Source organism: Pseudonaja textilis, chromosome 1, assembly GCF_049901715.1.
Source record: "Pseudonaja textilis isolate UNSWEBS1 chromosome 1, rPseTex1.2, whole genome shotgun sequence".
Lineage (NCBI taxonomy): Eukaryota > Metazoa > Chordata > Lepidosauria > Squamata > Elapidae > Pseudonaja > Pseudonaja textilis.
The window spans coordinates 89,834,691-89,861,249 of record NC_141990.1 but is presented as its reverse complement, the minus strand read 5'-3'; the positions used below and the strand labels follow the sequence as shown (position 1 = coordinate 89,861,249).

The following is a 26,559-nucleotide window of genomic DNA, read 5'->3' as shown; positions in this document are numbered from 1 at the left end:
CCAGACTCTTGTCTGCAATACAGGAATGTACGCTAGAATATTACATGGAAATGAGTAAACTAAGTGGAAAATGCATATACTGTACTTTAAATTACAATTGCAAATGTATATAAATAGCTTTAGACCTTCTAAATTCGAGAACTGAGAAATACCATTTTGGTCCATTTTATTTTCCCACTTAAATAAAAAAAGCATAGATCATACAATGGGAAGGGGGCATTTAGATTACTGAATCCAACCCCTTTTCAGGGAAGGAATAGAATTAAAGCATTCCAGACAGAAGCTTTCCTCCAAGGAAGAAAAGGTTATCTCATCTTTAGGCAATTGGTTGTACTACCAAACTGCTTTTGCTGTCCTGTCTTGAAGTTTTCTGGATTCTGTAGCACCCAGTCAGAATCTGCTTTTCTATAACTTCTATAGGGAATAATTAAGATTATTATTCTTTGTCCTCTGGAATGAGAGAGAACAAAGCTTGATATTCTTCTATGTGACATCCTTTTAGATGTTTGAAGATGACTGCCTTTCTCCCTTTCTGACATTTTTTCTCAGTGCTTAATATTCAGCACTTGCAATTTTTCTTAATACGGTTTAATTTCAACCCCCCAGTCATCTTTGTTGCTCTTCTCTGAATCTGATCTAGTTTGTCTAAATCAGGGGTCTCTAAACTTGACAATTTTAAGAATCATGGACATCAACTCCCAAAATTCGTCAACTAGGAATTCTGGGAGTTGAAGTCAACAAGTCTTAAAGGGACCAGGTTTCGGGACACTTCTTAAAGTGTACTGTCCAAAATAGGATACAGTGGATAATGTGGATTTTGCCAAAGAAGAACTGTGTCAAATGGTGACTTCCTGTAATTTGAACATCATACTTCTGATGATGTAGGCTAAAATTGCATTTGTTTTCTTTGCAGCAACATCGTATTGTATGCTCATATTCAGCTTGCATTCAAATGCTATTAAATAATTATTTTTCACAAGTGCTATTGGAATAGCTGGTCCTTCAGCTACAACATTTAGAAGTAACTTTTTCTGTAGCTACAACTAACTTAGAAAATAGATTTTTGGATCTGATCTATCTTGCAATATTCCTTTACTTTATTTGCCTTTAGTTTTGCCCAGCTACTAGTATATGATAAAGCTCTATTCTTCATTGTGCCCTCTTCTGTTTTCCAATGAAATGAACATTATTGCCAGAAATTTTGATCAATGTTCATAGCATATTTTCTCAAGCTTTAATTCTGGAATTGGACAAAAGGGGGAAGAGTGCAATCTGATGAAACAATAATCAACTACAATGAACCTTTGTCATTTTCACTGTCATTTTTACTGAAGACAACAAGCAGGGAGGCACTTTGTGTTTCTACCAGTTATACTAGAATGGGATTGTATGCTCATCTAAATATCAAACAGTGTAGGCCATAAAAATCTAATAATTATCTATTAGCTCTGTGAATACCCTCTAACCCTAGACATGCTATTCCATGAATACGGTTGATTTCTGTGACAAAATTATAACGTTTTTCATTTCGAACTTAGAAGACTGGTAAGCTGCTTTACTGTCTGCTAAAACAGACCTCGAATGTTATTTTTGCTTGCTTTATCAGGATAAATCACCAGACAATCTGTGGGTTGAAGAAAGAATGCAGGCTCATACAGCACGTGTTCGTGATGTGGAGCTCCTTACTGGTCTGGATTTTTATTCAGAGCTCAAACAACCTCTCTCAGAAACCCTTCGATTGAAAACATTCCTGCCTATATTTGTAAACTCAGTTAACTGAATGTAAATCTAGGGCTATTCCAGAGAAATGGTTCTTAGCATCAGTGCTATTAATAATAATAAAAAAACCACTATTGTGTAAGTATTTGTTTTTTCTCTCCTTGTTGTATCCACATGCATATTGAAAACAAAATTAAATAAATGCTTGGAAATCCTAAAATGATTTCAAATAGAATGCTCTTCTGGACAATTCTTCCAGAGCAGTGGTTCTCAACCTGTGGGTCGCAACCCCTTTGGGGGGGGGTCGAACGACCCTTTCACAGGGGTCGCCTAAGACCATCGGAAAACACATATTTTCTATGGTCTTAGGAACCGAGCCATAATCTTATGGTTGGTGGTCACCACAATATGAGGAACTGCATTAAAGGGTCGCAGCATTAGGAAGATTGAGATCCACTGTCCCAGCAGGAGAAGTGATTCAGCTTCATCCAGAAGTATCCCTGAGTTTGAAATACTGCTTAAATTATTGAACCAGTCTATTTTCAAATAAATTGTTCTACATTTGAAATGGATTGTTTGTTTCACTTTTCATTTGCATTTGAGATGCTTTGTACACCACCAGTTCTAGACTTGAAATCCACAGTATGAAGGATGCTTGGACTGGAGAAAAGTGATTAAGTAAGCAAGTCACTTTCTTCTACCACACTTATCTCCTGAAGGAGGGAAAGAAACAGGGGAATTTTCTGTAGCTGAAATATTAGGAAATGGTTAATTTCTGATACATAGAAATTGAGTGTTTTCCACTCAATTTGTGATGAACCTCACTTTGCTTTCCCTGATCAAAATGAGGTGCAGGTTCACAGAACTATTAGTTTTTAATTAATTAGGTGGCTTCTCCCATAGAAAATAAGAGGATTACATCTTTTTTTTCAACAACAATTAGTCTTAGATGCTTAGCCTCTGGCTTCATTGATTTGTGCCTGCTATTTGACCATAAAACTAATTTCAAATTTAAGTTTTAAAAAGCTTTCTTATAATAATTTGTTTATGTATAAAAAACATATTTGCTATTTCTGAAAGTATCAAAAAAATTGCTGAGCTTATTAATGAAATTTATTTCACAGCACCTCTCATATTGGCACAGTCAGAATGTCATGTTATTATATTTTATACTCACATGAATAATGAGCTTGATAATTCAGAAGTCCACATTGCACAGTTTATGTTCCCTCCTGCATACAAAGAGTCACTTGATAGTGAGATGGGCAGCATATAAATTAAACAAACAAATTTGTAGTATCTTACAGAAATATGGGAGTTCACAGCTAACAGGCTTTTCTGTTTGCTTGTACAAAACAGTCTGGTTTCATTTTGGCAATATTTTTATTGCTAGATTGGCATAAAGTTCAGCATCTGAATTGGGTTCTTGGTTTTGTTGCCAGATAATCTTCATGCAAGATCTGGTTATTTCCCAATTAAGCCATCTAACTGTAAAATTGAGGCTGCTATGCTTTGCATAGTAGCCCAGTTATGCTGAACTAATGAATCTGATTTGGCATAGATTTTTTTTGAATATGTCTGAATAGAATTTATCTGCAAATATTTGAATATGATGCAAAAAAACAAACAAAACACCCATGCTTGAACTTTTCAGTTCAGTATGTGAAGAAAAATTGTCTTCACTGTGCAGTCAGTAATCAGTTTTTCTACATAGCTTCATAGAATGCAATAGTTAATACACAATGAAAGGTTAACCATAGCCAATGAATGAATTTGAAACAAACATCTCTCATTCCAATGCTATGAAAGGACTTTCTCCAAAACTTGTAAAGATTAGTAAGCAAAAAGCTTTTATAGGGTCAAAGGTCCTTATTGTGTGTCTGGAGATGGGCATATACATTGCACAATGTTACAGGTCAACATTTAGTTATTAAAAATGGTGAAGTAACATCCAATGTCTTTTTTATTTGAACATCAAAGCAAGATAACTGGATCCCTGTTTTACAATCAATGTTGTTATCCAAGGATCAAATGTAGAATGAATCCACATTGTTTTCTGCAATAAGGCCTTTCTTAATTAATACAAACCAATCTTCCCCATTTAAAACACAACAGATGCACTGAGTCTATGACTTTCAGAATTCCCTGTCAGCATGAATTTCAGTACTAACTTTGAGAATACTTAGTTAGATAATTGATGTAAGCACTTTTTATACTGCTTATGTTTTCTTAAAACCATGACATCTGATTCTGTTTACACTCTCTGATGATCACAGGAAAAATGTGTTTGCCACTAAATTCAACAAGTCTAGTCAAAATGAGTGCCTTTACACATGTCTGGATTTCAGATAGCTTGGGTGGAAAGTTTGTACATGACCTGCTTCTCTGACTGCGAGCATCAATCCCTCCTCCTTGACTTCCCAAAGTTTGTACTTCAGTGTGGTAAATTAACAAGAGACTTTCACAAATAAAATTTCTCTAGAATAGGGGACAAGCGCAAAGTTCTATTTTTAAGCAAATGAGAAATTGTATTCCAGAATCATGGGACGTATTTAAAAGCTTTTTATCAGTTTTCAGGGAAGCATGTCAGTAACAATCAGTCACAAAAACGCGCTCAACTTTTTTCAGGTGTCAGGCCTACGTTTTTTGTTTGATACTTTCAAATTGTTTTTTAGACTACTGGTGACTACTTGAACTAATCTCTGCAATTTTCTTGGCAAGGTTTTTCAAAAATGCCTTCTTTTTAGAGGCTGTAAGAGAGTAATTGGCCCAGGTCATCCCGCTAGCCTTGTGCCTAGGATGGGACTTGAACTCAGTCTCCTGGTTTCTAGCCTTGTGCATTAATCTCTACACCAAACTGACTCCAGGCCTATGTGCTTATGTGTAAATGCATGGGTGAGTGTGAATGTATGTGTGCCCATAGTGAAATCTTGTGAGATAGTTACCTTTTCTAAGAGTTTCAAACTCAACCAGATTTTAGAAGCCATCTGAAATCTATCAACAGTATTGATACTGTATATGAATCTGGCTATTTAAGGTTCTTTTTAATTCAATGAAGTACTCAGAATAAAAGAGTTGGAAAGGACCTTGGAGGTTTTCTAGTCCAACCTGTCAGCTTTGGAAGCCATATTCCATGCTGTCACATAGCCTGAGAAAGTGGGAGGAGGGTGGTTTCAATTGAGTAGCTCTAAGTAGACAAAATAAAACTCTTTTGTTAGTTCAAGGTCATTGAGTATGGCGCAGGATGAAATAAGGATCTTACTTTTGGACGGATCGTGATTGGGCCATGTGATGTGATGACGGCCAAGGGGGGATGGATTTGTAGTTTGGGAAATTGTGGGAAGTCCGAAAACTTTTAGATTCGGGATTCCACAGATGTGCCAGTTGCTATTCTAATAAAGATACTTTTGAGATATGGTTGTCTTGGAGTTACTGATTGAATGGAGGTTTGCTGGAACACTGACACAATCTCCTGCTCAAGCAGGAAAACCTATACCATTTCAGACAAGTCCAATTGTCCAATCTCATCCTAAAAAATCTCCAATGTTGGAGCACCCACAACTTCCTTGCTTTATACTGCCACAGTAGGATATATTCAGGCATTTGGAATATAGAAAGCATCGCTTGACATGAGCTAGCAATTGCCAAAACTGGGTAGCAGCAACTACAAAGCTTTTTTTGTGTTACAGAACAAATTTTGGACCATTTTAGAACAAATCTGAAAGTGATGTGCTATATTTCTTTTTCTTAACACATGCTCAGATCAAGTAACCGATTCAAAACCAATTCAAAAACTCCACGCCAAGCCTGAGATTCCTTCCGTAGATCCTGAAATCTTTATTCTTTGCCTGGAAATCCCATCACCATGCAATCATCTTGTGCTGCAGCCTCTTGCCATTACAGGATGGATCTCTTATGTCGGAAAATGCATTTTATCCCCCTTCTTTGAAAGACATCTGGGACAATTAGTACTTTATATCCTGCTCTGTGTCAAAAATATGTTTTCCAGTGGCTCGTGATAGCAGAAATTGGTTCTCTGTCATTTGAGTTAAAGCAAAAACATAAGACATTGCCAAGAGGTTGATCAAACTGTAAGGTGACCCAATATTGATAAGCAGACAATTATCATACAACTTGGGAACCAAGTTCCCAACCAACTTGGGAAATTGCAACCTGTTCAGCACGAAGAGGTGTGCTCTCCAGACTACATCACAAATTGATAGCCCCAATACATAAATTGGCTTTTATACACTTTTGGAAAACAAAGGAACATGATTATTAGCGGGCAATAGACAACAAGAAACGAACTATTCACACTCCTGGCAGAGGATGGCCTTCCCAGAAGATGGGTTCAATATTAAAATATTATATCATTCTGTTCCTATGGCTGATAAGGCTGGTAATTAAGTAAGCACAACTTTCTAGCTAATTTATCAGCAGTAGAAATGGGGAACTTAACCCTGAATCATCTGCTAGTCTGGTATAAGTAAGTTCCTTGATAAGGCTATCATCTGCTAGTCTGGTATAGTCTGATAAGGCTATCAAATAGCCTTCCAGGAATTTGGGGGCAAGGACATGAGGCCTAAAGGAAAGACATTAACAGTAAAATGAAGGAGGTTTTTTTAATTTCCCCAGCAAAATAGAGATTCTCTGGCTCAAAGAAGATATACCACAGTGCTACAAAGATCAACAATTGCCAATAATTGAAGAATCTAGTTGAAAGAATGAATTTTTGAAATATTTCCCAAGAAACATACTGTGTACTTGATAAACAGAAACTTAGACTTCAATTCAAGTGAGAGTCACCTACATCTGAAAACAGACAAAAACTTTCAAAAGATAACCTTACAAACCTAGAAGGATAAGAACTAATTTCATGACTTTTACTAGCTTCTAATGCCTTTTGAAGGCCCTATTATTCATAACCTTCCCAACCCAGTCACTGTAAAAAAAAAGTTCCCTATAATATAGTGGAAAAATTAATACTTCTCATGATATTATTTCCAACTGTTTATAGAGGTTTCAATTAAAATAACTGTATCTTAGGAAATCTTAGTTCTTTTGGATGGTATCCTCGGTGATCTTGAAAAGAAAGCTTCTTTTTAAATTTATATTATTCCTTAATTTAAGTTACTTCCCTAATAAGTTTATCACTAAAATCAATTAAATATTGAAAGAAGAAGTATATACCAAATACATTTTAACTGAGGACATCATACCAAGCATGTTCAACCCATGGCCCACAGACCACATGCAGCCCTGGACAGCTAGTAATGTGGCCCCACAAGATTTTAAACTTTTAACATTATTATATGATTTATATACATGAACTATATTATATATTTTATATGCAGCCCAAGACAATCCCTCTTCACTCAATGTGACCCAGACAAGCCGAATAGTTGGAAAACCATACGCTACATTTTCACTTTTCACCAACACAGTATTATTTCCCCTCCTTTTTGATCTCATGATGCTGGTTGGATTTGGTGATTGTTTCATTCTTGGCTCTCTCCTGGTTTATACCAAACTAGAGCAAAAAAGTTTCTTTGTCTTTGAGCAGACCTGTGCTTTATGCTTGGCCCATTGCCTAGCATGGGCTTCCCAACACTTCCTGAGTTCAACAGAAAGAATATCCAGGCCCATTGCAAATGCACTCCCACCCAAGTTTTCCAGCTCCAACTGAGCTTTCGTAAATCCTTCGGAGTGAACATTTTCCAGCACTTTGTTCAATACTAGCAGCAATTTCAGTTCTGATTGGCTGAAATGACGGGCACATTTCTCCCCTTTTGCAGTTAGTTCTGCCTTGGGCAGCCATTTTATCCTGAACTTGCCAGATTTGTTTATTTATTTATTAAATTTATATGCCACATGTTCACTATATAAAGTGACTCTCGAAAGCTTTATAGTGACATAAAAGCATACCTCTAAAAAGATGAAAAGCAATGAAATTAACAATAATTTTAAAAAGTTAAAAGTTAAAAACACAGGCAGTGCAGAGGTTTGTTTTTGTCTCTGTCATGTAGCTGGAATGTAGGTTGCTACATTCTCCATATTTATCTTTATAATATTGCAATTGATCCATAATAGCCTGTAAACCAGACAACATGTTTTATCATTCTCCTCCTGGAGAGTATTATAACTAAAATGAGCTGGAGGACTGGGATAGCCTAAAGTAAATAGTCATATTTAATTTCCTCAGCTTCCTTTTATGAGTATGCTTGTCTTCAAAAACCTTTTGTAGAGTTGAAATAGGCATGTTATTGTCTGCATAAACAACAAGAGTTCAACCATCAAGCCCTCTTTTGGACAATAAATCCACAGTGCACATACACTAAAAAAAAGTTTACTTAATGCTTTAAAAGTTCAACAACACATGGACTCAAATGTCCTTGGGGGGGAAAACCCCATTTCTTTGTGAATTATTCTCTGTTCTGTCTTCCCTACTTAGCACTCAACAAATGTGTTGGACTACAAATCCCATAATCTTGAATCCTCTCATTATCTGGAGACTACTAGACTGAGGAACTCTGCTTTAAGTTGCAAATATTACACTGCACATAATTATGCAGAAGAGTTCCATCCAGGAAAGATGCTTGCTTCAAAAATAAACAAAACCAAAGACAGATTTAGGGTACCTCCTTAAGGTTTTCCTTTCTTTCCTCTTTTTTTCTAATCAACTTTTTTTCCCCTGCAGTTCCTCTCCCTATAAAGTATAAGAATATTAAAGTTATATTACAAGTGCAAGGAACTCAGTGGCAAAAGAAACTGTTAACATGAAGCCTCCATTAAGGCATTCTTCACATGCCTTAAAAAATCCGCCCTCACCTTAAGTTTCCATTTTTCTTTCTTTGGATTTTGGTGACCAAAATACCTGCAACATTCCAACTGAGACTTCACCAGCAACATCATTCTATTACCCCCAAACTCCATGTTGCTAAATTTCACTGGTAGATGGCTGAAAATTGACAATTGGCACATGAACATTGTCCTGTAAACCTGAAACAAGCTCAAAAGTAAAACACTTTGCAACTAAAAAAAAAATCTGTGTTTTCTTAAAAACAATCCAAAAATCTCTACAAAATCTCATACATGATGCTGTTGTATCCATTTTTATAATTGTGCTGCCCACTAAGAAACTTCAAACTTCTTTCCCTAATGTTATTTATCATCTCCAGTTGGGTCTGTCTATCTGTCTCTCTTTGTGTGTGTGTCTCTCTCTCATCACACACACACACACACACACACACACAGAGAGAGAGAGAGAGAAACACATAAATCTGTACTCCCATTACAAGCTAGCTTGTGATAAACAAAATTTTCAGTAACTGCCCAGTGCTATAAACGTATGGAGTAAGAAGTTTAAAAGTGTTTGAAAGACCTTACTTCCAGATAAGTAAACATGAGCAATCCCATTCTATGTCTGTAAAAACATCAAAGCCAATATCATTAGGATCAGTAAACTAGTATTAACAATTTATAAAAAAAATTTTTTTTGTTATCTTTAATGTATGTTTGGAATGCTGAACATTTTTAGACAGTATCGACTCTGGTATCGACTCAAGAAGCTTTACATTCTCTATAATTCATCCAGGACATCCAGGAATGTCATTTTGTAACATACCAAAGCTAAAAAAAAGAATCATATTAGCTACAATCCAAACGTCTGGCATTAGAAATATCTGCAAAACTGCGCAGAGTTTCAGCCATAGACAAAAAAATTCTCCTTTCATTGTTTTTAGTACTTTTATCCAGATTCCGAAGAAAATTAAACTAAAAAGCATTTCTGAAAATAACACTGTAGGTGACTTAAAAATAGAGGAAGAGTGAAACAGGATGTTAGCTAAAAATACATTTTAAAAAAAGCTACCAGCTCTCTTGAAAACTGTACTTACATCTCTCCTGTAGGGAAAAGAATGTTTCTCCTGCAGAGAGATTCAAAACAATGGTATACCAATGTAACAAGATCATTCACTTTCAACAGTCCTTCCAACTCTCTGAGGGGTAACAAATAATACTTGGGTGCAGGGAGATATTTTTTTTTTCTATACTGTAGAAAAATCTTGATTTGTTAAATGTGCTCCACGCTGGCCTGTTCCATATCATTTACTAAAGCATAGCAAAACACAGAAATGTGCATCTAATGCTAACACATATAGAATTAAATATTTCAGTGCAATTTAATACTTTTAAATGTAAAAGTACCTGAAACAATGTTTGTGCCTATGGAAGAAACCAAATGTATATCCATTTTCTGCCTATGGGTTATAAACAAAATAAAGCTTGCATTACAGTGGAGATATTTCAGACCTCAGCTTAAATATAAATATGTCTACTTCTGGAAGGACTTGATATTGACAAGTAAAGTAGTCACAATCTTTCTAGAAACAATATGGAACTGATTTCCCATTGCTTTTTATCTAGGATTTTTTTTTAAAAAAATATTGTTACTATCAGCTTGGTCTTTGGCCTAGGTATATGTTAATGTTCTGTCATGCAAATATTAAGCATTTATTTCTTTTTTTTTCACAGCAGAACCTCCCACAAAATTTGATTTGCTCCCACTCTACTATTAAGTTTATTGGTCTAATGGTTTTCTGCAGGCTATTAAAATTGAGTTATTTCAGAGAGCTTTCCAGGAGATGAGCTGATGCTATCAGACTTATTGATTGTTGTGTGATCACTTGGTTTTGTGTTTATCTTCCTTTATCTTCCTTTAACATGGCTGTGCTTATAGGGCTGGTGCATGTGAATCAAAGAGTATTTTGGATTGCAGTAGAGTACTACATCTAATTAATAAATGTAACAATTCAGCTTGCTAAATGTAAAATGATTACAATTCAACAGGAAGGGATTGAGATACAAGCTCAAAGGAGTTCAATTGCTAGGCAACTGTACATAGAAAAAGGGAGAGAGAGAATACGCAAAATGCAATGAAGTAACAGAACAAGATTCCAGCTCTGTGTCTACAAATAAGTAAACAAAATTAGATGAGGAAAATCTACACCCACAAACCATCTTGAGCAATGTGGGCCTATAATTAAAGAACAGCCTGACCTTATCCATGCAGCTGATTTCAGAGGATTTTGGACTTCAACCGGGCAAAAGATTACAGCAGGAAAGGTGAAGCACGTGGGTGCTTGAATTTAATGTTTGAGCTGCCAACTGTCTGGTTTGGTTCTGCAATCCAACAGGACAGACACAGACTTCAGAGGATAATTAGGACTGCAGAGAAAACAATTACTACCAACCTGCCTTCAAACAAGGACCTGTATACTGCAAGTGTCAAAAAGAGGGCTGTGAAAATATTTACAGACCCCTCACATCCTGGACATAAACTGTTTCAACTCCTACCCTCAAAATGACACTATAGAGCACTGCACACCAGAACAACTAGACACAAGGACGGTTTTTCCCCGAAACGCCATCACTTTGCTAAACGAATAATTCCCTCAACACGGTCCAACTATTGATAAAGTCTGCACTACTATTACTATTAATCTTCTCATCTTCTTATCACCCATCCTCTCCCACTTGTGACTGTATGACTGTAACTTTGCCGCTCGTATCCTAACGATTTATATTGACTGATTCCTAGTATGATTTGATTGCTTATTGTACCCTATGTCTATTATTAAGGGTTGTACCTTAGGATTCTTGACTCTTGATGAATGTATCTTTTCTTTTATGTATACTGAGAGCATTTACACCAAGACAAATTCCTTGTGTGTCCAATCACACTTGGCCAATAAAGAATTCTATTCTATTCTATTCTATTTTACTCTACTCTACTCTACTCTACTCTACTCTACTCTACTCTACTCTACTCTACTCTATCCAAGACAGCAAGCCATTTCTACTAAGCATCCTGAGCCTCCAGTACATAGATTTTTTTTTTCAGCCTAGACATGAAGCCCCATGGCTTTGCCTTCTGGAAAATTTGTGTAAAGAAGGCGGCTGCTCTCCCGACTTTCCCTCCCCTTTTCTCCTCTCCACACACACACACAAAATATTGCAGGAGAAACGCTGGACCTTCAACCCCGCGCGTAAACAACCCCAATCACCTTCTGGCCAAGCCTCTTGGCCATTCCAGTCGGGCGATTCCTCCTTCTAACTATGCTACAATAATTCTAGTAATAATGCTAGCCATGCTAATGATGCCGCATCTATTCGGTTTCTTGCAAAGGAACAGCTTGTCTCTTCCCACCACCACGCAATCTCCCCCCACCCCTTGGGGAAGACGCCTGCCAAAGCAAATGGGAACCCACTAAATCCCCCGAGAGCGCGGATGCGGTGGAGTGGGCTGGTGGGCGGGGGCCCCCGAACCAAGACGGGAAACCAAAAGCATCCGGAGTCTTTAAAAGTCCGAGGCAGAAGAGGTGGGATCACAGCGGCTCATTAACCGAGGCTGCACCAGGCGGAGATCCAGTCCAATCGAGTTCAGGCGCGGCGGGGGCGATGGCGAGCGAAGGAGCTGCTAATGGCCCAGGGAAAAGTTTCCTTCCCGACGGGGCAGAGCCGCCGAGTTCAGCCGCGGTGCCCATGCTGCCGGCTCTGGAGGTGTCGGAGGAGCCGGAGAAAACGGCAACGGCGGCGGCGCTCAAAGGGAAAAACAAGGACCCCTCTTACAAAGTCCTCTCCCTGGTAAGGAGGCGGCGCGCTTTCGGAAGACCCGAAAGGAGGAAAGCGTTTGGACTCCGAGGGGGGCGTCTAGCCGGGTTTCAAGTGATCCACTTCAGGATGAGCTGGCTGCGGGCTTCTCTGAGGTCAGACAAGGAAAGATGGGGGGGTTGAAAAGGATGCGGAATCGGCCGACCTAGCTTCCGGATTTTTTTTTATATATATATATATTTATTTTCTGCGCAATTGGTTGGCAACAGAAAAGCGCACACGGATAAACATTTTGCGCGCGGAGAAGGTCAAAATCTTTGAGTAGGATTGGGGCCCCCAAATCCCTTCCTGATTCCCTGGACCGCTGTTGGGACTCCGGGATAATCACAATAGTTTGGTTTGTGTAAATCAATTAATTCCTATTGCTGTGCGCTTTGATCCCTTCCCGTTTATAATAAAACCTTTCCCAGGTAACTTAGTGTAACAAATCTGGAAGGATGCCAGGTTAGGGAAAGCCGATCTCTGGAAAGATGATAGATCTCGCTGACTTTAGAGACTACGAAGTTTTTCTGGGCAAGTCATTTTCTACCTCTGGGGACAAATACCGCAATTTTGATTGACAGAACGGTTGATTTTATCAGATGAGGTTTCAATACCTTGATTTCTTCTTAAAACGTTTGTAACCGTAAATAATATATAGAAATAGGCTTCTAAACATGTACAGCAGTTGATTCTTAAGGTGCAGTGACCTAGGAGTGAGGACTACAGCGTTGACCTGGAAGTCCCTGAAACTTCTCTCAGGGTTCTATGGGTTAAAAAAAATCATTTGCCAACATATGCTGAAAAATAATACAGTATTAAAATCCCATCAAACAATTGTGAGAAGCAGTAGTGCAGTGAATGCATCCTTTTTAATTGTTCATTTGGTAAATATTGATAAATATAACCCATACGAACATAAACTGTTTGGTGTCTCCACTATAATTTTCAAATGAAGGGAGATAAAAAGGGTTAAGAAACATTGATGTGCAGAGTGCAATTCCTTCAGTATCAGCTTCTCCAGAAGAACTACTGTACATGGGTGACAAAAATAATAAGGGGTCTAGTTAGGGTAGGGTTTAAACTCAATGATTTGCTCTCTCAGGTGCAAAGTATTAAATACCACCCTTAATCATATCCTGAATAATGTCCAAGTGGTAGTATTGCATGAACTATTTTAAACACATCCCTTGTTGAGACAAGCAAGAGAATCTTGAATGGAGCAGTCTCTTCTGGAGCCCTCTGGAGCCGCAATTCCCAATGAGAATGGCCATTGGGGCGGGGCATCACTTGAAGAAGCCTACACTATATGTAGGCTTTGGAATAGCCTACGCTATATATAGGCTATGCCCTTTGGAATATTCTTTCTCCAAAGGTGCGGTGGGCCCCCACTCTCTTGACCTTTCAAAAATATCTGAAGACTTGAATCTACCAGTTCTAGTTTGGGGTTCAATGAGGAACACATGGCTCTTGTGGGTCTTGTTACTGCCCTGAAGGCGCCTTCCCTGCCTTTTAATTTACCTTTTATGGTTGAATTTTACTATGTTTGCTTCTATTTTAAAATTTTATGCTCAGTTTTTAACATTTTATTTGTACACCACCCAGAGTTACCCTATAAGGGAGAAGTGCAGTTTCTAAAATACATAAAACAAACAACAATGCATGCTAGATGTTGGATTTAACAGGCTCGTATTTTCCAGTGCTGATTACACTTTCATTGCTTTTCCATACTTGTACTTAGTACTTAAGAAATGGGATTTTCCATCTTCCTAATTCACATTTAATTGGGATTATCCTATTGCTGGTTTTATTGACTTCAGTAGTAGAAGAATAGCTGCTTCAGATTAAGTAATGCAGTAGGACAGATTCTGTCTATGTGTCCTTTACTTTAACTTCTTTGGTCTGAAGGTGAGCTGTATTGTGGATGTATCACCATCTACCTTTGGGATGAAATAAAGAGAATGTATAAACAATTGAATTAAGAAAATCAATATGAGCTCATTCTGCAGATATACTTGTTCTCCGCTGTCATACTTTAAATCTGCATTCCTTCTGCAGGACTTTTCGGATCCACCCTCATATTATGGGTTGAACACTTTTCTTTTTGTTATGCTACATATCTGTCTTCTTTGGAACATATGTAAGGTGTGGGATCTTGGAGAAAAGTCCATCTCACCTATTCATTTGACATTTTTTGAGTAAAAAAACAGCCAATATTGTTCCAGAGGATATTTTTTTAAGATTAACTTTCTGCTTTAAAAAAAATTGGGGAAAGCATCATCATCCCAGCATGAGGTAAATGGGGTGGTAAACCATTTTAGTTTTCCTTCATCTCTTAATTTGAAAACAAGGCTCAAGCTTTGACCCCAGGCATTGTTTAAAACTGAATAACTGAACTGAACTGAACTTGTCTAAAACTGTTAAATTGAAACCAGGGAGGTTTTCCTTTGTGATTAAGATCTTGTCAAACTAAGAAATTGGTGGCAAGATAAAGCTATAATACTTCTGTTGCTGACTAATAAAGGGCTAATCTTCCCAAATGTATCTACCTGGGGGGTCTTCAGAAGATTGCTGTGGAAAGGAAACTTACTGGTATCAAGCAGAGATTTTGATTTCTTTCAAGTAGTGTTCTTCACAGCTCAAATGTTCTGTATGCTTTTTCAGTTCTAAGCTTGGTGCAATTAAAAGCACACCCATAATTACACCACAAAAGTAAGCCTACGGAATAGGACTGATACCTGTCAGCGAGTACAATATCCATGTGGAAATTAAAAATAATAGAAAGAATTAAAAGAAGCTCTTTGCTTCCTATCTCCCATCCGTGAAGGACTCAATATGTCATTAGAGTTGTTGCTGGTTTGCCTGTGTCTGTTCCACAAGTACTGTGTTGTGATTTAATCCTGTCTGAGCCATTTCTAGTAGGCCTCAAGGTTTGCAGCCAGTTCACGGTAACATTTCTTTTTCTCAACTGGTTTCCTTCTGTGTAGTAATGAACAGTTATGGTACTTGATTCAATGACTGAATTGGCCAGCAATCTGGCTAAATCCAGGGCTATTTATATTTCTTGTTTGTGCAGTATGCCATAAAATGTTATGAGGTATTGTGATCTTTGTAAAGGGCCTGAATATGGCTGTGCAAAGGAAAGAAACATAAAATTAGAATAGGTTAATTGTTGTAAATGTACTGTTACAGACTGGTACGGTAAACGTGGCAACCTTGTAAGAGTGATGGATGGACAATGGAATGTAGCCATGTGATAAGGTGCCGTGTGGAAAAAGTACTAGCCAGAGAAACGGAGAAATGAGAGTAATATGGGAGAAACGAAAGTTATGGAGATAAAAGTACCTAGGGAGGAGCTAAGAAGTAGGAGCATAAGATATCAGCTATGGCATAGGTGTGCATTAGCATAATTATGTAGAAAGTTCTTTGCCCTGCTATGACGTATGCATGTAGCCTATAAAAGGAGTACCCACCATTATTAAAGGGTCTTTCATCCTGAGTAAACACTGTGTGCCGTGTGTTTATTTATCTACCATGAGAGGCCCAGGGCTCTGAGTCCAGACCCTGCCGTCGCCAGGAAGCAGGCGGAGTAAAGCCACAGTTAATTACCACACTATTTTAAAATCTGCTTAGGAAGGTGAAGTCTTAGATATAGGCAACTTGATTTATTCAATTAAATGCCTTGTAAAGCATATGATAGAGCAGCAAGCATATAAACAATTTGATAAAAAAGAACACTTTTGTAACTTTAGCAGAATACTCTGCTTCTTAAGAATCTCACCAATCATTCTAGATCATACATATACATTTGTTAATTTTTCTCTGCCTTCCATGCCATGAAGATATACCCAAACTTAGAACACAGGTGAATTTATATTTGGGTTAGGCTTAGAATGCCTAGATTTGTCTATGGTCTTGAATCGTAACAAAATCAGATGTAAAGTCTCCAGCTCTTTTCCCTGCCCCCACACTTTTCACTTTTGCAATTGCATGACCTTTTTTTTCTTGAGTTCATTCTCTAATGGCAGCCTATCCTTCAAACACTGACATCATGACCACTGGGAGCAACTTAAATTTGCCTCAGGACAGATGTTGCTTTACAAGAAATCCAGAGCTCTTATTGCTGGCACAGAGTCTTCCCTTTAGAAGATTGGCTCTTACAAGCGATCTGGTACAAATTTTCAGCCTTATGAAACTCTCTAATTAAGTTCATTTACTTAAGTTGTATACACTTTTCTACTGAGCTCAGTAATCTTCATCTGGTCCTACATATACAGTATGCATTCCACACATCATCTGAATATATTTCTGCAAACTCCATTCTTGTTCAGTATAGGTAGTCCTTTATTTATGGTTACAATTGAGCCCAAAATTTCCATTGCCAAGAAGACAGTTAAGTGACTTTTGCTTCTATGATCTTTCTTGCCATAGTTATTTTTTTAAAAATAAAGAATCACTGCAGTTGTTAGTAACACAGTTGTTATGTGAATCTGGCTTGCCATTGGCTTTGCTTGTCAAAGGATTGCAAAAAGTTACCACATGACTCCAGGACATCATCATAAATACATGCTAGTTGCCAAGCAACTGAATTTTGATCATGTGATCATGGGGAAGCTTGTGAGTGTGACAACCAGCCATGTGACTTTTTAAAAATGCTTCTATAACTTCAAATGGTCATCAAATGAATATTTGTAAGTCAAGGATTACCTGAATAGACAATTATTGAAACATATAACTTCATATTTTTCCTGACAGTAGGGAATGTTAGGGATGTTAGTGGAAATCATCAGTCATTCAGGAATATTTCAGTGATCACAATCATACGTGAAACCCAGTGCAGTGTTAGGCTTACTTTAGGCCACATCTGTCCAGTTATTTTGGTTCATGAAACCAAAATATTTTCTCCTGCACTTGCATGCCTCAAGTTTTAACTAAGCAACCTTCTAAGATATTTGGATGGTAGTAGAGGAGGAAGAAGACGTGTGTTCCATTGATATGGTTATCAATACTGATTCATCCTAGAGATAAGTATGGCTTACAAACGATAGATTTATGTACTGTGTCATCTGAACCAAGCTTGTTGATCTATATTCTGAATCCTGTTTATATGACATTCTTTAGAAATGAGTAATAATTCAGGGAAGACATAAAGCTTCAGAAGAAAAGCATAATGTTATGTAGTTCAAGACCAAAACAGCCTTGAATGAATTCAGATGGTGGGAAGGTTCTTATGCATCAACAAATAGCTACAAGAATTCAAGTTCTAAAAACCAGATTAGGATATAAATATTCACTAATTTTATTGATAGTCTGAGTGATTTCTGAAACATTATACTAATCTAGATCTCATGGGAGCTGTTGAAAAAAAAACCTCTGATATTTTTTCCATTTTGACTGTAATGTTCTGCTTGACTTCTTTTTCCTTCACTGATTTTGTTCCATATTAGCTTGGAGGAAGACAAAAGGAATGGAGCCAAAAAGGCTGTGATAGCAGATAGATTACAAGACAAGTTGTAGAAACCACTTCCACTAAGAGTAGCAGTGAAGAAAGATTAGTCTGAGAAAGATATTTTATTTATTTATTTTATAATTGTTTTCATCTAAAACGAGAGAGTGAGAGAGAAAGGGAGGGAGGGAGAAGGGGATTTTTTTTAAACCAGCAATTTGATTGTCAATTTGATTCCTTCTGTGGTCTTTACTGCCTCAGTAGGAAGCAGCACAGTTAAACTTCACTGATAGAAATGAGAGATATCATTTCTGTGTTGTTTCCAAGAAAACTATGGGATTTGAATAACTCAAAGGCATAATTATCCTTTATATGTATTTTTTTATTTGTAAATTTATCTATGATACAAAATTTCAGTTGCCCTAGCTGAGTCTAATGGTTTAATGTCAACTGACACAGCAAGGCAGTAAAAACTGGGCTTTCCCATCAAGGCTGAGGCCTTCTCAGTAGGGGGGAGCCTGTTTTGCATTGGGCTTGATGAATGTTCTCGGCTGCTGTTTTTAGAAGAATGCTATTTCTTTTGCTTTTTCATTGTTTGTACTCTATTTTAATGATTAGCTACCGGGGAGTCATGTATATAAGATGGATAGCCTATAAATTAATTAAGTAAATCTGTATTTTGTAACACTTCTTTAATGTGGCTCCAGCATTTCCTGGCTAAATCTAGTTTTTGTGAAGGTTTGGGTTACTGTTTTCTTTTGAATACTTTTTCCATTAAGGCTTTTTCAACCACAGGAATGTGGCAAGATAGTTTGCTGGGCAAAGCAAAGGACTGGATGGGGCCTCTCACCATTCTCTCTATAAAACCCAGTGGGACTTGCAAATGATTGTTTCTCTGGTACTGATGATGAACTGTCAACTTCCACTACAATTAAGAGCAGAATGTTCCACTCCAGTCCTTGCTCTTAAACACCTGCTGCTTGAATCACAGCCTCAGTTTTCTTCCTGGCAGGGAAACAAATATAGACAGACACTTTGGCCTAAAAGAGAACTTCACTCAGAATTGTGGCATAATTGATTTACACCATGTTTACCTGGAATAAAATTCCACTGTTTTCAGTGAAACTTAATTTCAAGCTATTTGAGATCTGCAGATTGAGTTTTTGAGAGTTTCCTTTCCAGAAATCCTTACCTCCTTATCCAAAGGTATTTATTTATAAATAAAATCTGCATTAGGGATTTTTGTACTTTTCAAATATAACTAAATTCATATTTGCTTATTGTAGGGTACAATCATAACTCAAAAGTCTTTGTGGAAAATAATTTACTCTGAAGTGTCAATGAAATCTTGGAAGTAAATTGAGTAAATAAATAAATGACAAGAGGTTTTTGTGCATTCAGGTGCATCCAGGATTTCTTCCATTGAAGACTGTTTAATTTATAGTTGTATATGCAGTCTCAAACAGAAATATAAACAGTTTTTGTCAATAGGATGCTGTTCTTTGGACTTATGGAGATATATGGAAACAAGGGGCCAATTATTTCCATTTAATTCTCCTTTTTCATCTTTAAATACATCTGCAATACTATATCCCTATCAAAAATTCAAATACTGTTTGCAAGAAACATTACTGGTGCTTTAATGTAAGCTTCTGTAGAACTGGATTTTTGTAAGCAGCTCCTCGTGCTGCTTATTTTAGAAATTCTTGTAGTCCTTGGGTTTATAACCATTTGTTTAATGACCATTCAAAGTTACAATAGCACTGAAAAAAGTGACTTATGACCATTTTTCACACATGTGATCAAAATTCAGCCACTTAGCAACTGGCAAATGTATTTATTGTAGTTGCAGTGTCCTTGGGTCATGTGATCAACATTTGTAACCTTCTCAGCTGGCTTCCAACCATCAACATCCGTGTGCAAAGCCAAATTCGCTTAATAATCATGTGATTTACTTAACAACTGCAATAGTTTTCTTGACAACCGTGACAAAAAAGGTCATAAAATGGGAGTAACAACCGCCTTGTTTAGCAACAGAAATCTTGGGGTTCATCTGTGGTCATAAGTCCCGTATTAAATTGCATAGCCCAGAAAAGTTGTTTTTTGAAATCTATTTGCCTTAACCTTGTCTATTAATTAGATTTTACCTCCTCTTTGACATTTAGCCATATCATTTAACATTTGCCCTTTACTGATCAACTTGCTGTAAACATGAGAATATTTTTGAAATGTTCTGAGGTTTGTGGTGCTGTGAACTTGCCCGTGTGTGGTTTGCTGTTGAACATAAATCAGTGCAGTTCCACAGGAACAAGGTCTTTTCCACAAGACTTCCTGACTGCAGAAAAGGTTCATTTGTTTCTTTTCTAACCACAATGATTCCCTCTCGAGTTTTCACTGGGGCAAAACAATATATACCCATCTGTAATATGGCACTATCCACATGGGGAAGCCGGAAAGGACCCAGTATTTTTATTTTCTGCTTATGCTTTTTGGAAGATTTTATTTCTTATCATTCTTCTACCATAAGATTTTATTACTTATAATTCTTCTTTCATAGGAAAAAAAATCACCTCTTTATTATTCAAATAAAGTAGTATTCCCCTTCAATATTTGGCGCCCTTCAGAATAACCTCTTTGTACCCAATGACAGAAAATCTGTTTCTTCTTTTAGCTTTGAATGATAGCTTTTAGGAATACTAGAAATTACTGTAAGGTAATACCGGATAATCTGTCTTCCTCAACATAAAACATGAAGAAAAAACAGATTCAAAAACTATATTAAACTGATATATTTAATAAAGTGTACTTGAAGAAAAAAAAGATGTCTTATTTATAGGACAAGCATGACATCATTCTAACGACTTGATCATTCCTTTATTTGGAAAGGAAAGCTTAGAAACAGGATTTCAAAGTGCAAATGTTTGTCTGACCTCTGCCATTTGGAAGTATAATTCGCTAGTATTTTCTAGGCCAGCCTTATGCATCACACAATCCTCTAAATTAGTGTTTCTGAACCTTGCCATTATGTGTGGACTTCAACTCCTAGAATTCCATAGCCAGCATGATGACTGAAGAATTCTGGGAATTGAAGTCCACACATCTTAAAATGGTGAAGGTTAAGAAACACTGATCTAAATACACTGGAGAAATCCATCATTGGCCTTCCTTTAAGTCCAATATAGTTGGGCTTCCAGTGAAATTCCATAGCAGACTAGATGTTCCCAAAGAAGTAGAAACAATGCCGCAATAGTGAACAGAAGCCAATGAACATTTTTGTCTGGAGAAACTTTTCCAAATAAAAGAGACTGAGAGATCATCCACCTGAAGCCAGGACAGCTGATTTCAGGAAATGACTACATGATGGAAGTCTTGTGGCTTACTCATGAATAGAACAGCTGAACCACACAAGAAACACCTCACAATTTATAATGTGCAGCCTTTTAAAAAACATTTAGTTCAACCAAACTGTCTTTTTTCTTAATTCCCTTTGGAAACAATCAAGCTGTAGTTGAAAAAGAGTTTTGAAAATAGCAGGATCAGAGGTCGTATTCAGCAGGTTCTGACCAGTTCTGGAGAACCGGTAGCAGAAATTTTGAGTAGTTCAGAGAACCGGCAAATACCACCTCTGACTGGAGATTTTACAGTATCCTTCCCCTGCCATGCCCACCAAGCCACAGAACTGTTAGTAAAAAAATTTGAATCCCACCACTGAGCGGGATGAGAAAAAATGGTTATTAGAATATGATTGTTATAACCAATAACCAAAATAATGGTTATTATTTTCTTTAGAATTTCTTTATGAATTATTGAAAGTAAAACAAAGAGGAAAGAATACTTTTAAAGAACTTTAAAGCAAAAACAAACAAATAACTGTGAAATGTATTACTATGCAAATTCTTGTTTGATAGACAATCTTAAAGAACGCCATACTATACTGCATGGGCACTACAATGTCATCTTTCCAGAGCTGTAGCAATAAACATTTGGTAAACTTATGTGTTGCAGTGACTTTACTCTTTAAAAATGGGCTATCTTTTTACCAGCCAATCAACCCATTGCTTTATTGAGTTCTAATGAATATAATTAGTGTAGTAGATTTTCTTTTTTGAGAAAACTTTCTTTTCTGTTCTAGGTATTATGCGTCATTGTACTTACAATTATCTTAGGATGTATATTTGGACTGAAACCTAGCTGTACAAGAGATGGTAAGTAGTAAAAATGCTAATAGAAAGAATAAATTTATGAGTTTTAAAAATATCTCCATATCCCGAAAGATTACATTCATAGCGTTGCACACTGGTCCTCTGTACATACTGAGTAATGGCTTGTCAGCTGAACCAGATCCAGAATAAGGTACATACTATGGTACTTCTTGAAACACCTACATAAAAACAAGAATTTATAAGGATAATTCAGGAATGTGCAAAGTAATTTAGGGCCTTGAATTTTTCACTGGGCTTCCTCTGGTTTAACACGAATGTGCCTAGCTGTCAAAACTTTTCCATTAGGAACTCAGTACAATACAAATTATGAATGCTGTTAGTAATATTTTCATCTAAACTACCATTTAATTAACGAGAGCCTTAGTTAATTAATCAAATGAGGTTAAGATCTTATGCAAGTCATTGGCAAATATGTTAGGATCACAACCTTCAATTACATGTTTATGTATACTTCCTTGAAATAAATCCCACAACACCCAAGTCACATGGATGGGATTATTTTGCACATATGACTAGGTATATAGTCTTGAATGGAGTCAAGGAAGAGCTATTGCTAAACCAGCATCAAAGTTTTCCAAAGTTTTCCTCTCCTGTATTTTAATCTTGCAAAACTTATTTTAGTTTAAACCTCCTCCACCCACAATTCAGAAGGAATGAGTAAATGAAGCTGTACTCAAACCAATCAAGACAAGACTTCAATTAATCCTTTTGGGGAGAATAGGCAAGTTTAGATCTATTAGGTCTATATGAGGGGTGTCAAACTCGATTTCATTGAGGGACACATCAGGGTTGTGCTTGACCTTGGGAGGGCCAGGGGGGCATGGCCAGTTCAACGTCACTTGTGTCGGGGGTACCTGTGGTGGTCTGAGTGCTCTGCCAGTGAAAATGGGCTCCCGAGCTCTTGTTTTTGACTGCAACAGCCTCCTGCAATCCTCTGCCACTGACAACTGAGCTTGGGAGGACCACCCAGGCCCTCGTGAGCTCCATTTTCACTGGCAGAGGCTCCGTGGGACGGTCCTTCACTGTTTCCAGGGCTGCTCCATGGGCCAGATCTAAGCACCCCATGGGCTGGATCCATCCCTCAGGCCTTAAGTTTGACATCCCTGGTCTATATGGTCTCCATTTATTGATGTTGAAATTTAGACAATGTGCATGCTTCCAATGCTGCTTCCAGATCTATATTCAAAGACAGATTCAATAGCATTTTTATTCTTTTTTAGACTGAGAAGGCCTATTTTTTTGGTTAAGGGATAAACAAAACGGGAGTTACTAAAAGGGATATCCATACTTTCATGCATGTGGATGCTAAACCACCCTGAAATAGAACGTTGTGTTCAATCTGTAACTTTGAGTATATATTAAAACTTTCAGTGAAAACCTGCAAGGGTCGTTGCTATGAAAGAACATTTGGAACCTGCCGCTGTGACAAGGAATGTGTTGAACTTGGAAACTGCTGTTTAGATTTTCAGGAAGCTTGTACAGAACCTAGTAAGTGGTTTTTTTTTTTAGTTTTTTTTTATTACATTTCATTTCATTCCAGCTCAGTATTTCAACCAGTTCTGGATTTCAATCATTATTTCTATCTGTTTCAACTGTGTATATTTCTATATGTTTCAGTTGAATAAATTCAGTCAGAACTGATGGAAAACCTAAGTGAACTAAAATATTTTATCATATTTTGCCTGATTTTTATATTCCCGGTAGAAATCAGAATGAAGATGAGGGCTATAGGGGGATAAATGGATTTTTCTTACCAATTTCTCTTTTGGTAAATTCAATATTTAAATGCTGCCCATACCCACTATGGCCATTATTTTCTGAAGAGAGGACCTCATGCAAACTATTTTGTGACAGTGACAGTGATATGCTCTCCAGATTCCAAAAGCGCAGATCAGTCCAAAATGATTCGAAGGTCTGTTTTAGATGTTTAGAACCCATGAATTCCAGGTCTCTACTCAATGTTTAAAATATTGAGAGAGTGCATGGATCGGGGAGAAGGAGAAATAATTAGGTAGGAATGTTAGGAATTTGAATTGGTTGGATAACTTAATGACGGCATTAGGTCTTCTCTCAGACTGGTGGCTTTACACATGAGATCCTTGCTCTATATTTCCTTGAGCTCAGAAAGTACAAAAAGAAAAGTTTCCTTTTTTGTTTGTAGCCTTGTAGCCAGCCCAGACATGTTTAATTTCAAAGAGTGTCTCTCTGTTACAGTTCAGATATGGACCTGTACCAAATTTAGATGTGGTGAGAAGAACCGGCCAGAATATCATTGTTCTTGCTCGGATGATTGTGTGAAAAATAATAATTGTTGTGTCAATTATTACTCTGTTTGCCAAGGTAAAACTCCCTGTTTACTTCTTTCTTCCAATAGCAGCAGTGCACTGGACTGTTTATCCTACTTACTGTTTATTTTATTTTTTTACTTTTTCAAGGATTTTGTATTAGTTTCTAGGTCAAGAAGTATGATTTAAAAGACTGCTTTAAACATTTTTTTAAAAGAAAGCACAGGCCAGAGTCTATTTAAATTAAGAATCTATTGAAATTATTGGGATAATTTGGTTACAGTGTGACAAAAGACTGGGTGACTTCAGTGGGAGCTAACTGGGTTCTCATTTTATGTGGTATAGCAAGCATTTGGTTTTTAAGCTAAAGGATAATGTTTAGCCGTTGACTCCATATATAATAGGCATCTGCTCTGATAGTTCATACATAGTAAGTTTGTCCTCGGACAGTTGCAGAATTTGGGTTTGGCTTGCCTAGTGACTAGAGGGGGGACATGATAGCAGCAGTCCAGTATTCCAAAGGCTGCCACAAAGAGGAGGGGGTCAACTTATTATCCAAAGCACCAGAGAGCAAGGCAAGAAACAATGGATGAAAACTAATCAAGGAGAGAAGCAACCTGGAATTAAGGACAAACTTCCTCACAATGAGAATAATTAACCAGTGGAACAGCTTGCCTTAAGAAGATGTGAGTGCTTCTCAAGGATGTGTACGTTCTCTGTGGAATATCAATTTGTCATTTGACATTCATTCTAAGTCCAGAAATTAACCTAAATCTTCAGTCCAAAGCTCCTTTAAATCAAGGGAATTGTTTAAATCAGGGTTGTCAAACTCAAGGCCTGGGGGCCAGATCCAGCCCATAGGGTGCTGAGATCTGGTCCATGGAGCCATCCTAGAAACAGCAAAGGACCGGCCTGTGGTGCCTCTGCCAGCAAAAATTGGCCATTGGGAGTCCATTTTTGCTGGCAGAGCATTCGGGCCTTCACAGGTGCCCCCAACATGAGTGATGTTGAGATGGCCACGCCCACCCTGGCCATGCCTACCCTGGCACCCTGAGGTCAAACACAACCCTGATGTGGCCCTCAATGAAATTGAGTTTGACACCCCTGATTTAAATAATTTTCACAGTCTTGACCTTCTTTTCTTTTTTAAAAGATAATGTTTATTGAAAGTTTCAAAAAAGAGATATATTTTTAAAAAAGAGAAACATGTTCTCACATTTTTGCAACATTTTCATAGTAGTGTACATTTCTATTAGTGTCAATTAAAGTCATTTGTTACAAGTGAATCTATAACTTATTTCTTAAATCCTTTTTGTTATGTTATCATTACAATTATAATACAATACTTATTTAATTATATTACTTTACATATATACATAGCTATATATACATTTATCCTTATTTCCATTTTCCCTTGTTGTTTGTTTAATCAGTTTCACGAGACATCTTTACTTCCTTTTTATACAACCATTTGTACCATATATTTTGACCTTCTTTTCTAAGAACATGGCAAGCTTCAGTATAGTCAGCCATGCTCCCATTCTTTCCTAGCAGAGGAAGAGGAAGGAGAAGCATTTGCATGGGACATCAGATGTGGAATTTAGGAAATGGGAGCTGAGTCCTTTTACCTCTCGTGTTTGCTCTCTTGTATCTCATTCTCCAGTTAGTTTTCTTATGTTCTGTCTCAGATCGGAACTGGGCTAAGGAAAAGATAGTGGCTTGGCAGCATTTTTCTATTAGAGGGTCAGTGGGTGGAGTACATTCGAAAGCCTGCACCTGTTAAGCGTTTCTGCATTAACAAGCAACGGAGACCATCAATTTGAGATGACCATTTTAAATATTATAGTTTTTTCCTTAAAAACAAACAAGTACAAATGTCTACACCAAATGACCTTTTTTATTGTAGATGTCAACGGTAACCATAGTGATATTAAAGAGATCCAAGAATAACTTTAGAGCTCCATTTGGCTTGCGATTAAAAAACAAGATTTGGAAATCTCATGATATATGTAAAATTAATAGGAGGTTAAAAAATAAAATAAATGTAATATTTTCCTAACTACCCAATTAATAAACTATCGAATCAGTTTTACTCTTTTGAAAAACAAAATAATGTGAACTTTTTTTTTTTTTTTAAAAAAAAGGAAAGACAAGTTGGCTTGAAGAGAAATGCGAAGACATCAGTGAAAACCAGTGTCCAGAAGGGTAAGAAAATTTAAGGTGGATTTTGCAACTT

At 37.1% G+C, this 26,559-nt stretch overlaps 2 protein-coding genes across 5 annotated transcripts in view; both read left to right on the top strand.

Moving 5' to 3' along the window:
• Nucleotides 1-1,861, top strand: part of ENPP3 (ectonucleotide pyrophosphatase/phosphodiesterase 3) — a 65,927-nt gene extending 64,066 nt beyond the window's left edge. For all 4 annotated transcript variants that reach the window (XM_087940889.1, XM_087940892.1, XM_087940896.1 and 1 more), the window contains one exon: nucleotides 1,607-1,861. In XM_087940889.1, the coding sequence (XP_087797015.1) occupies nucleotides 1,607-1,780 (174 nt within the window). In that variant the 3' untranslated portion in view covers nucleotides 1,781-1,861. The remainder of the gene's footprint in view (nucleotides 1-1,606) is intronic.
• A 9,916-nt stretch (nucleotides 1,862-11,777) lies between these two features.
• The window catches only part of ENPP1 (ectonucleotide pyrophosphatase/phosphodiesterase 1), a 47,066-nt gene continuing 32,284 nt past the window's right edge, over nucleotides 11,778-26,559 (top strand). The window contains exons 1-5 of the mRNA XM_026705505.2: nucleotides 11,778-12,363; nucleotides 21,948-22,020; nucleotides 23,410-23,526; nucleotides 24,253-24,378; nucleotides 26,468-26,528. Coding sequence (XP_026561290.1) covers nucleotides 12,178-12,363; nucleotides 21,948-22,020; nucleotides 23,410-23,526; nucleotides 24,253-24,378; nucleotides 26,468-26,528 — 563 coding nt within the window. The 5' untranslated portion in view covers nucleotides 11,778-12,177. The remainder of the gene's footprint in view (nucleotides 12,364-21,947; nucleotides 22,021-23,409; nucleotides 23,527-24,252; nucleotides 24,379-26,467; nucleotides 26,529-26,559) is intronic.